This window comes from Haliotis asinina, chromosome 5 (assembly GCF_037392515.1).
Source record: "Haliotis asinina isolate JCU_RB_2024 chromosome 5, JCU_Hal_asi_v2, whole genome shotgun sequence".
NCBI lineage: Eukaryota > Metazoa > Mollusca > Gastropoda > Lepetellida > Haliotidae > Haliotis > Haliotis asinina.
Window position 1 is genome coordinate 27798131 of NC_090284.1, and position 13415 is coordinate 27811545.

A 13415-nucleotide genomic window follows, 5' to 3' on the forward strand; every position below is an offset into this window, starting at 1 on the left:
AGCGTTATGCCGACCAGATTTTAAGGCCTGCTCTTCAACCGCTTCTGAATAACCATGGACATCACCAAATGCCCTTGACATTCCAGCACGATAACGCCCGTTCCCACAAAGCACGGCTTACCAGAGACTTTCTCCAGCAAGCACAGATACCAGTCCTTCCCTGGCCAGCTGTTTCACCAGATTTAAACCTCAATGAACATTTGTGGGATGAACTTGGACGTCGTGTCCATCAACGTCAACCAAACAACGTTGAAGAATTGGCCCTTGCTTTACAGCAGGAGTGGCAGAACATTCCTCAAGCACATGTTCCACGTTTGTGCCAGTCCATGCCACGACGACTCCGTGCTTGCTTGCAATCTCAAAGTGGTCACACTCGCTATTGACTTTGATAAGGGCGTCTGTGTGTTAAAATTGACGTGTTACGTCATCAGTGTGCAACACATCATCTTCTTAACATGCAAAGGAAAGACAATTAAATTCTTTACGTGACTGTTTTAAAACTTGTTGATGATATGGTTTGTCATTTTTTCCCTACTATGAAATGGGTTTTGCGTTTTCATTGTGTGTCAGTATACAAATTTACATATATTAAACACTAAACGTAAACACTTTTGAGAAAGGAGAAAGAACGATATAATTAGTGTTAACTTTGGGTTAACTTCAACTGTACATTCTTCATGACAATAATAGGTTGTCGCAGTCACTAGCGTATGTAGTTGGTAATTCAAACAACTCCTGTTTTAAGTCGTGTATCGGCGAAACGTTTGCCGTTGTTCACGCTGTTCAAGCTGTAGCCAGCCCATTCACGCTAGCAGTGCTTATGGGAATATTACACAAGCAGTACGTACAGCCATCGCGTGTGGTGTTTGTGACGAAAACACGCCTAGAACAGTGACATTTAAAAGTCAGACGACTGCTTATCAGATTCAACCCTAGATTACACGATGCCATTTAGAAAGTGGTCAAATGCAACATATGTCATATTTGGGATTTCACTTTCTTAGTAAAGTACAAATTCTAGTACTTTTTTCGGTTGAGTCCCATCCGGGATTCGAACCCGCACCCTCAGAGTCAGGCACCTAATCGCCAGCACACAAAGTCAGCCGCCTAGCCCGCTCAGCCACCGCGACTTCCACAGTCGGATGGGACTCAACCGAAAAAAGTACTAGAATTTGTACTTTACTAAGAAAGTGAAATCCCAAATATGACATATGTTAGATTCAACCCTGTTTGAGCGATTTAAACAACCAGATCAAATCATTCAATTCGTACAGACGGTTAAAGTTAGTGATGGTTTTTGATCCAAGCTGGAGGTTTAAAATGTAAACCCGAGTCTGGAGATAACTGTTCTTAATTTACATAAAATATAGCAAAGTTTTCGATGTTCTTCTTTTGTTAGTGATTAAACAACTCAGTCACGGCAATGTATGTATTTTGTCAAACGATCGATGAATATCGGATGTGTCAAAATGTATTCCCTTTTCCCAAAGAGACTGTATAGTTTTGCTGTTTCATTTTGTTCGTGACATAAATATAGTTATACTTTTCGTGTAAATTACAGAAATGAGCAAGATTTACTATCCTCAGTAGCAATTCAGAGTTGTCTAATCGGAGGCCAAGTCCATCGTCAGCTTACATCTTGGCAGTTTCTCGGGACACGAGGAGTTTTATACATTCAACGAGTCATGTCAAGTATGTGTATCTAAATAGTCACAGCAAAGTCTGTTCAAATTACATACGTGCAGCTGAACTGTCAGCTGCCTGCACTCAATGCTATATTTTTAGAATCCTGTATTGGCCAAATCAATATAGAGTTGCGAGATAAAACAGTCACAGAGAGATATCTCCAGACCTTACACGTGTGATCTGGGGTCAACTGTAGTATACATTGTACAAGTTGTAGCATGACCCACAGGCTTACCTCCTACTTTATGCATTCCGGACTCTGTAGTCCCTCTTGTTGTACCACGCTGTATATGTGCACATCTTCAAAAAATCATTAGTTTCATTCACAATATCTGGTTAACCGTAAACCGCTCAAAACTCTTGTAATTTGAACTAATCACAAACGTCAAGTTAACGGATTGAACCAAACGAAAACTGTGCATCACTCCCATGCTCATGCCAAGTATCTAACAACTGGTCAATCTTAATTCGAGTAACTTCAGAAGATTGTGTAGCAGGGTTTACAAGTCCGTTCCGCTCCATATCATGGCGTTCAAAGACTGTTGTAGTGTGTAGATTGACTGTTGAGGCTTGGCATAAGGGAGATAACTCTAGTGAAGCTGCTGTCGCTAGTCTTTACAACAAAGATCAACCAAATCGACTGTATGTTGTTGGACGTGTATATTTAGGTGAATGGTAAAACAAATTACACTAAGGTGAATAAAGACGTACACCATACATTATACAAAGCCAGCAACGACAGAGTTGGCACTCCACAGCAAGTAGTAATGTTGTTCTGTGAAGGGACTTAGTTCGCCCGTCATTGTATGGAACATCAACACACGGATTGCCTAATACCTGTGTGCAGTAGGTGACCTGACATTATCATCAAACGATTTTATTGTACGCCAACTGTCCTTTATTTTTTTATCAAACGATAACACAGTCCAGTCATCTAAACGTATTTCTTAAACAAACAAGGTCACGGGACATGTCGTGCGTACTGATGCAATCATGCATTGAATTGGCTAAGTTTCTTTACATTTAGCAGCGTTTCTTTGTGGCATAATTTCAATGAAATACGTCTCTCCTAGTAGCACCATGGCGGCAAGAGATACACCGGCGGCACACGCTGCCAGGGCACTGTAGTAGTCATCTACCTGCAGTGCCGAAACGCCAACTGCTACAGACTTGTCGGAACAAGACTCCTGGGTTGGAACCCACTTCCCGTACCATTTGGCATACAGTCCCGTATCCATCACAGATAACACTCTGGAATGAAAATATGCAGACAATCCTACATTTGTTGATGTCCTAGCAATATTCAATTATGCAGCTTAGTATTCAGGATTGCTGTGCAGTTAGTATTTGATTTATCCTCTCTTCGTGACGATGATATATACATAGCAGCAATATGTTTATGTCTCTGGGTCGCCCTTGATAAAACTATTCTCCTGTGTTTGTCAATACTGTGTCCTTTCGAAGTGGATTCTCCAAAGTGGAAAACGGCTGAATCGCGTCCGGTGCGTCAAATCACTTGGCGTATTTGACCCCTAGAAACATGGAAAAACTGGTGTAGTGTCGTGTTCTATGGATTATGAGAAGGGCAAGCTGAAGATGTACTTACTCTGGGTAGAAGAGTCTCGCTAGAGGAGAATGCAAAGGAAACGGCATGCTGGATGAAGTTGGTAGGAAGCCTTCTTTCATCTTAGCGAGATTACAAGTGCCATTCATGATAACATCAGAAGCAACATTTGACTGGATGTATGCAAAGTTTCCCTCATGCAGTCGCTGCAGCTGGTACAGATAATCTCCATCTCCAAACTTGGGACTAGCAGCGTGTGTTTTTTCTATTTTCTTCCATATTGTTTTCAGTGTAGTTTGATTGGAGCTCTGAAGAAAACGAGAGTTGGATTTTTCGTTACATTGTAGTGAAGTTTTCTGTTGTCAAATCTAGGCAGGAACATTTTGGATTCCTCTAGCTATAGTAAGATGAGATATGTCATTATTTTTTGTAATTATAAAAGAATCATTTGTTACATTTGTACCACAAATTATTGTATGTTAAACGATTAAGCTATTTTTTTTAAAAAAGTATTCATTGAAATTCACTTGTCAATACTCCTGGGGCATGGCCACAAATAGTCACTAAATGCAAGTGTGGTCACATTAAATGTTTAGTGTTAAATGAATCATCCGTAGCAGTTTGATTTATATCGACTTATATCTTTATGAAAGGACACATTAATAACCAGTCATGACATGGGCAAAATAGCATTTCACAGGGATTTGCAACCAAAGAATTTAGCATCACCAGAAAGGCTGTCGCATCAAATGACTTGTCATATTGTGTATACAATCATTTGAGAGATATTTTCAAAAGATTACTTAATATATAATATCTCAAAATGCTGACCATTAAAGCCAAACTAAGATAGCTCCCAACGGGTGCCCCGACGTCATAGACATCCTGGTTTGCCAGTTCCTCCAGGGTACTGAATGGGACGACTGTTCTACTGATTGCAAGGAAGGCCATCAGGTTACCTCTGTAGACAGCCACCATGATGAGGCAGAACAACCACCAACAACTGAACAGGATCCGTCCGGAGTCAAACACAGGCATTTCCTCTGAGGCTACAATAGTTACGATTATGAATGGTATGAATGTATACGTAGATAATTATTGTCCTCTTTCCCTCAATATTGTCAAAAACGTGTATAGAGTTAAGTCCAAAGTTCTAAGCTTAAGCAACAAAACCTGGGTATATACGTATCTGTATTATACATTTTGATATTTAAGTTTTAAGAGGTAATGTTGATGAATAATCAAATGGCAAATTGCAATGCACCCCGCTGCCAATGGCAACTCAATCGGCACTTCATGGTACTTACCTTTTTATCTCGAATTACATTAAATGACGCAAGATGCACGTGAATTACCGATGTTTTGCGAATGGCCACGATTTTACTCTCTTTCCAATAAATATATTTTTACAAAACGTTCAAATTAAGTCCCTGTGAATACTAACAAGGAGACTGTACTACGACAATACCTACGGGAAGATGCAAGATGCAAGATTCGAATCATTTGATTCACACAGGGTGGCTGAAGTGCACGATCCGATAGTCAGGCTTCAAACAGTGCAAAATTAACATTGAGGTGTTCGGTAAGATAAATACGTTGTTCACTGGTCCCTCGGGGATCATGGGTCGAGGTACCTTCGATGTTTGTTTATGTTCCCTGAGCCCGAAGTACCTCAACCCATGCCCCACTCGTGACCAGAGAACAACTTATATTGAGCACTCACACTGATGCAATGGGGGCTGGATTCCCACCATAAGGCCATTACAGCAAACATACTTTCTCATTAATTGTACATCTCTTGACTGATTAGGGGTTGATCTAAGCAAACACGCGTATAGCAATCCTACGACGAGTATCACAGCAACTCCAACAGCGTAGACCTCCCACTTGAAGCAAGAAATCAACACTTTCCATGTCTTGTTTTTATCCTCGGATGTTTTATACATGACTGTTGAGTATTCAATGAGTACAGGATATGTGAACTCCATCACCTTAGCACGTTCAACGTTAAAGGCATAGGGAACAGAACACATGTCCGCCTCCTGAAATCACACAAAGTGAGTGATAGAATCAGTATTGGCATATGTACATGGTTTAGGGTCCTATGTATGTCAGAGAAAGTTAACATATTTGAAATAAGCAGCACAAAATCCATTAACGATTTCTCTAGCATCCACAATATATGCAACGTGGCCATGTCAGTTCATTTATGAATACTGCTGGAGTCGAATCACATTACAGAGAATTCATATTTGTAGCATTACCTACACCTTTGCTCGAACCATGAAAAGTCTGACCATTATCAATGCATCCTTCTTCCAATACAAAAAGGTACCTCTCTCTGGAGCACTCCTACAATTCCCGTCCAATTCCCGTCTTCGCTCTTGTGACCCCACAAATTGTCCTGTGGCTCGGTATACCTGTAACTGGCAACAAATTATAGTTTTTCACATATTGTGATACATTTCAAGAGCTTTAGAAAAATGGCAAATGATTCAGAAATATCTAGGTTTTGCCTCTCTAAGTTTTCTTTTCCATCATCAAACAACAAAGGTGTTGTACTGTTAGTTACTCTGTCAACCTACGGGACAGATTTACAAATGATCAAGAAACAGTCACCTGAAATTGAAGCGTATTGATAGGTAGTCCATGTATTCACCGGATATACCACTATAGTCAATTACGTCACTCCCTCGCTCCTTTACAGAGAAGGGCTTCCACTGTCAAATCAGATAGGAAAACACAAATTAGTGTGTTAGTAATCTGTATGAACTAAACTGCTTTACCTATATTATGTACAGACATTTTTTAACTTCACCTGTGAAACTACAGAGGAAATATTTGGGTATTTGGTTACAGGAATATTTAGGAACGCAATATACAGTTAAATCTGTTGCTAAGTCAGCCAGTACAGCACAAGACTTTATTGTCTGTAAGCCAGCGGTTGATGGGTATGGGGTGGGCATGAATTTTTAAGACTTTGGTCGTTAGGGGAAATGGGTTTAACAACACAACATACTGAAACTGTTCGCTTTTGGAAAGGGATTTCTTCTGTAGACAATAACAGATGAGCACATCATATTCAGGGCTGGCACTTAACAAAACCTAAGTTATGGGATTATATATATTCAGTATTTATAATTCCCTTTTACTTGTAATTTATTTTCTTTGGAAACGTATGCATATAGATAAATTGAATTGGCTTGGGATGATCGGGGAAATGGCAAGAGGTAACAAGGTAAAGAATTACCATCTTTTACAAAGTTCTCTTAACACTTCTTATTATATTACTGCAGTAAATAACAGGGCTAACAGAAGTCATTCAGAAACATTTAGATGTGACACACCCCTTTTAGAATGAAGAACTTCAGAATAACAAAATCTACCTTAGATCAGCGTATATGTAAATATAGCAATTCTTTTAATGTCGATCTTCTAATAGACTGCAATCTTGAATCTGCTAAAAACCCAAATTCGATCCAATTACATATTTCAAATTAAACTATATTTATCATGAAGAAATTCAATTATTTCAGTTTATGTTCGATGTGGCCTCCATCTTCCTCCACAACTAAACGAAACAGAAATGCTTTTACGTCTTTCTTCCACCGATATCTCCCTCCATGACATAATCATCCTGTCCTTTAATGCCTGGGCATTAAATTTGTCTGTCACTCATCTGTAAACTATCTCCTTTAGAGCGTCCCATATGGCACTGCAGTTTTGGACATGCTTTTTTATATTTGACAATACTCGAATGATTTGCAAGCAATCTCTTAGATATTTTGTGTACTTGTTGATGGTATCCCAGGGCTACTTGGAGATGTTTAAGTGAAATAGGTTTCTCTACCCCTGAGAAAATGCTTATCAAAACTCGGTTCACTTTTCTTGGGACACCTGATATAACTGAATTTACAGTGGCGTGTAATAGGCCATAGTTGGCCGGGCAATGGTTACTTGTCACTGAGTTTTTCTCATTTTCTTTCCTAGATGATGAAAACCCAGTTATTAATCACGGACAATCAGAGGGTCATCGTACAAGGTGTAATACTACCTCAAGCGCCACAACTATAAGCTTTCTTCCATTGAGGCCGTATCTCGTATTGGGGAAGAGAGATGTTTTGTTAAGCCTGGTAGTGCTGCTGCTATCGACAATGTCCCACTGTCTACCTTCCTTCCCCCAGAGCAGGGTAGCAACCTCTTGTGTCGTTGTATTCTAAAACATGGAATGAAGCCATCTCATGGATCTGTCAGGGCACTATAAAAAGTATATGGTAACATAGGAAAAAGTGAAGTTCAGAGTTTCATTAAAAGCTGCAAATGTAATCTAAAGACAAAAATGAAATGGATCTAAGCCCCAATCAATAGTGTCATCGATCCCTGACCATGCCAAGAAACCGTGAGCAAATACACTAGCTGATTTGTTCACCAACATAAATTATAACAGACAGAAAAATAGTCTAAAGACGATAATGAAATGTAATAAAGCCTCAATCAATACTACCATCGATCACTGGCCATGCCAACAAACCATGAGCAAATATCAAGCTGATTAGTTGACCAACATATAGCAGACAGTACTTTTGAGTACTTCAGGCCCCTTGACATTTGCGATGCGATGTATATTTTGAAATTGGATGTCTGTTTACACCTTTCTAACTGCCAACATATATTTTAAAACATGTAGCATCTCGAGTTTGATTGGACGGTCATAGGTCGCTCAAAGGTTACCTGACACGACCTTCTACTAGGGTTTGTTAGACTCAGTGGTGGAGTGTAACGAATAACACTGAGACTAAGTTTACTTTAAAATATATGGCGAGGCATGAGTTTTTCTCACCTTATCTAGATAAGCCAACTATTAATGTTAAAGAGTAGAAGTTACAAGATTCAGATCTCCCCATATAAAGTAAATGCATTAAAGGTCCTAAAAGCTGATGACATATTTCTGGACTACAATACTAGACGTGGTATACATACATTTTGTTATCAAATAAATTGAAGAAATGTGATACTGACATGTTTCTTCCAAACCGGACATCTACTAACTAATAGCAGTATAGTTCAAGGTTCTACCTCTACAGAGAATATTAAAATAACTTGAAACTGAACACGATCGTTTTGCATTTGGGGAATTATCACAAGAAGACAAGAGGGAAGCTATATGGGTTGCATGAGAAATGAAGTTAGGCATGAATTTTGAGCCGGCGATCCAGAAACTGTAATTTATATGATCGAAATATAGAAGATAAATAGCATGATTTACATGTGTTGTTACGAGAGTCTAATTTTCTGTAATTTTTTGTAATCATTGAATAGTTGATAGTTCATATATGCTCAATGGCAACAGTATTTTAGGGGCACGCCTTGTAAGGTATTGTTTGAGAGTTCATGACGCATTGTGCTCGAATGTTCAAGAATCTGTGACTATATGAAAAGGCTGGTTGTTTGTTTTGGTGGGACTCACACACAAATTAATGAATGAATGATGCCTTCTCCCATTGACTGTTTGTCAACAAAATTGTCCTACATTTAAGATTGACATGCCCGTGCCTGACCGCTCGCTGTGTAACATTTAGTATAACTGTTTCTTATTGAAAACCATGACGTTGGTGAGTTGATATTATATTTGTGACACATTACTTAAGATTTGACTCAGTTGCATTGTGCTAGAAACCCTTTTTTGTGAATCATTGTATATAGCTCTTTGTCTTCTCAATAGATATTATTGAATATTTTTAGACTTGTCAGTATTATACCATCCAGATTGAACAGTCTATACCATAAATGCAACAATAAAATTTTGCGAGATGTAAGACTTTGATCAGTACACTCACCTTGCTATTTTATGTTATGGAAGCAAGAACACCAAAGCCTCACTTCTCATACAGTGATTGCTTCCTGTTGTCTTGTAATGCCACGCAAGCGATGTACATGTACTGTTAAGAGTGGTCCCCATTGCTATTGTTTTGTTGTTTGCATAAGCACTTCCAAGAAGTGGGCGATTATTGGAGTAGGGACATTCAGTTTGTAACATGTAATTATATCCCCAGCTGAGAGCCATGATGCGATCCCATTAAATTTCCCTTCACCCTTTTAGTGTCATTTTCTCGTAATCGGAATATTAGTATTAAAAGATTTCTCAAATAATATCTATTGTCGTCTTTTCCCCAATATCAATGGCTTTCCGCTCGGTAATGGGATATAACAGGGGTAAAAACTTAGGTTTTCGAAGCTCCGTACAAATAACATGTGAGTCGATTCGTTTGATCCAATCTTATTGGATAAATACAGGTTTCTAATGATGCTTATTTGCCACAGTCTGCTATAAGGATCGTGAATGGTCAAAATCAAGCACGTGACCTAAGGCAGCCAATCAAATAACAGCAATGGATAATGTTCTTGTAAATATAGATTCAAATGAACGTTTTGGGTAAACATATGTTATTCTGAACGTGTTTCACAACACACCACCACCTATACATACAATATGCACCTTAGTGCATATATCGTGCTAGGTTATGACCTGTGACAAAAATGCTTTATGCACATTTTTTAGCATTAAACATCATGTCCGAGCGTCAAGTTTGAGGTGACGAAAGCCGAGAAGTCACTTGAATAACGGCACACAATCGCTCAAAAGATATAGTAAGTAGTAAGTTATTATGTTCATCTGACAACTTTTACAAGTACTGGTGTTGATTGTATTCTTCAACGTATTCACTTTGATTAATTATTGATTAATCTTTACATCGCTACTCTGCTCTTTGACAGCTTGATGATATGGACCTGTTGTTGAAGCACGTGTACAAGAAACATATATCCTGTTTGTTGTTTGAATCAGCAAAACTATTGATTGTCGACATGAGAAAGCAGCTCTAAATAAATGCGATCATTTATTAATGTGACAAAATAAACATCGCGTTTTTCACATTGATTTATCGCTTGCAAAACCCTCCTGGTTTACTGCATTTTGTTGGTTCATAGGGGATTTCTTATACCTTTTTGTCGCGGCAAATTATTAACAGTAACAGTGTGCATCTTTGATCCTATTAGGATTACATATTTATCAAGGACATGCATCGATAATGTGCATCAGCATACATTGCCACAAACCACTTGGTACAAATCAGAAATAAAATAATTTGTTTAAAATTGTTTATATTGCCACTACCATTTGTGTAAATTGTTTTTATATAGGTTTAATAAGGAATGCCTTTGAGCAGGGAGAGGATGTTAAAGGTATTCAGAAAGAGTAGACTTGAGGAGGGTTTAAAAAGATTGGCGGCTAGAAACAAATTTTCTTCGGTCGTGAGAGAAAACAACAACACCTGTATCAGGACAAGATAGCGAGATTGCTAACTGACAATCTATGTAATAGTCACAAGAAAAAAATGGTAATTTACAAAAAATTACAAAATTTTAATGCCATATTTACAAACATTTACAATGATTGTAAAGGTTATATTTACAAGGCTTGTAAATTTTTGTAAATTTAGGAAGGATTTTACCACTACTTCTTTCAATTTTGCCATTTCTCAAGAATCCTCATGACTCTGTAAACTTACTAATTTATTATTTCTTTTGTTCTGTTAGAGTTCTTACTGTTGATATGCATAATGGATCTTGCATGTGACATACTTATTCATGAAAACTGAAGGAATAAGCCATATTTTGTATAGTCCATTTGTGCTTTATATCAATGCTACTACGTCTGGTGTGTGAAAACATGAAAGTTGATGTGTACGGCCAGCATTGATCTCTATACCAAATACTTGTGCCTGTCAAAACAGATGTCTTGCCTTTGTTCGAGATCATCATCCCAAGCTCATTGGGGAATAAGGAATTCTTGATTTTACCACTCTACTCCGTGGGAACTGTATGCATTCTCTAAATAACACCTGTCTCCAGACCTTTTATGCTGGTGCTCATTAACGGTGTTATGCAATTGGCGTATTCACGAAATCTCATAAACATGTCAATAGATAATTGGTTGTGATGTCAGTACTTGTGGATTGGAGCAAATACCCAAATGAATTAATAACAATCATTGTGTAACAAGATTTACATAATCATTTACGAGAAGTATGTCCCAGAATATCTAAATGGTGCGTGCCGGTCTATCATTTGTTTGTTTATGTTTGGCGTACATAAATTTTTAATTTATTATTCGTACATAAAACATAACTTACAAAACTGTACACTTTGCATTTGGTACCTGCGTAAATATAAGAAATTCTTAAAGTGCTACACAATCATACATCATCAGTGTCGACAGTGATAGTTCACTTCATACACAACTGACTCAACAAGATGGGAAAAAACTTTTCCATCCTCTGTCATGGTCTTCCCTCCTGCTTGAAGATGTTTTTTGTCTTAAGTCTATGGTTACTTCGGTAAATATCCACAATTTTACCATCCAGACACCAAAAATAATTATCTTACCAATAACATTCTCATAAATGCTCAAGTAGTTTGTATGTGTGGAATGCACTTTACAAAAGTAAATAAACCAAAGTTCTAATAGAAGATTATCATATGGCAAACCACGAGGTTAACTCTTCAATCATATTTAGTATTAAATCTAAAAGAAGCAGTGGCGAAGAGGTAGGCAGATCTTAAGTTTGACAGATTATTAAGGTCAGATAATTCACTATTTCCATATAAGATTGTCTTCAAGCTTTACCCATGTTTGTAATTCAAATTTATATACATATGTGACAACACATGCTGTATTTAAATTTTGTATTGTATGTTGTATGGTACTGGTGTCAATATAAACTGTAAAGCCGTTCACAATCCCATTTCATATTTTATCCAAAAAAATAAACACAATAATTAAGCACAAAAAATCATTCCCTCTGCTTGTGATGGCTGTGTGGGATTAGTTAAACGGCCAAACCCTGTTGAGCATGCCTTTTAATCCTCTTACTCTTAAAATAAACAACTTCAGTCCAAAGAGGATACCACTAGTGGGATTATTTGACTGATTTGAGTTAGTGTTTTGATAACGCTTAGTCTTGATGAACAATAGTCTATTTCAACAACATGGTCAATTGGTGAAATTCATATTTAAGTGACATACCTTTATTTACATGTTTCACAAACCGTTGTGTACACGTGCACTGTCCATTGTATTTCTTGGTTGGAGAAGTTACAGAGAAGAAGAGTAACTCAAAGTAATTTGATGACCTTTTGAGATCTAAATAAATATATGAACACCCGATGGGAAAATGCAGTTGATCATTGCACACCAACATACGGACATTTTTGCTGTCGTGAATTTGAGACTTTACATCTACAAAGCCGTTCAGAATGTCTGTCAGCGATATTTCTTTAGAGGGCACATTCAGTCCAGGTGAGTATATTGCAGATGACGCAAGTATATTATTTGTAAAATCAGTAAGGCAATCCTGATGACGCCATGTGTTCCTTCAGCAGCATGGCTGTTGATAAATCTTACACTCAAGACTACCATACAATTGAGCAGGGAGCTCAATACACAGAGTCATAGAGTATCCCTGCATTCAGTAAGTGTTTAGTATATTGACAGCCCGACTAACTGGCTGATCAAAGGTTTATTACATGTCATAAATATCCTTCCTGGGACTTAATCAGGCTTTGGGGGTGGAATATATTCCCCAGGTAACACCAGCTGTTTTTTTTTGTGGTTGAGCTGAAAGATTACCTGTTGCATGTAATTTCAATTATAATGTATAATTAGTATAAGACTGATTTTGGACGTATTCTTACAGACGTAAAAGCTCTGTTTTATGTATTAAGAGATAGGTTTCATCAAAACCAACAATGACGGAGCAATACAGACTGATCCCACTATTCATGCATATACGTATTTTGGGTTCCCATATCACACGTCAGTATATGGATGGAATAGTGACTTTAATAGATATAAACCCATTTACTCACAAAACACATCCTTTTCAAAATCGCTAAGGCACTTCAAAATCAAATTTAACACAAATATATTTTAAAAACTAAATTAAATGTTTATTTCATTGTAAATGTTTGTAACGTTTTCAGACAAGATATTCTTAAACGATGTTGTATTAGCAGTAATTCAACTTTATTTAAGACTTTAGTTGTAACACCTGCTAGTCACTTTGTTAGGTTTTTCAAAATGCTAGTTGCATTTTTCCCATGAATT

At 37.6% G+C, this 13415-nt stretch overlaps 1 protein-coding gene across 1 annotated transcript in view; it reads right to left on the reverse strand.

Annotated features, from left to right (window-relative positions):
- Nucleotides 1-2693: 2693 nt before the first annotated feature.
- The window catches only part of LOC137283825 (probable glutamate receptor), a 30929-nt gene continuing 20207 nt past the window's right edge, over nt 2694-13415 (reverse strand). Inside the window, exons 5-11 of the mRNA XM_067815509.1 lie at nt 7305-7466; nt 5870-5970; nt 5586-5676; nt 4974-5292; nt 4082-4299; nt 3293-3558; nt 2694-2937 (exon numbers count right to left, since the gene is read on the reverse strand). Of these exons, the coding sequence (XP_067671610.1) occupies nt 2694-2937; nt 3293-3558; nt 4082-4299; nt 4974-5292; nt 5586-5676; nt 5870-5970; nt 7305-7466 (1401 nt within the window). The remainder of the gene's footprint in view (nt 2938-3292; nt 3559-4081; nt 4300-4973; nt 5293-5585; nt 5677-5869; nt 5971-7304; nt 7467-13415) is intronic.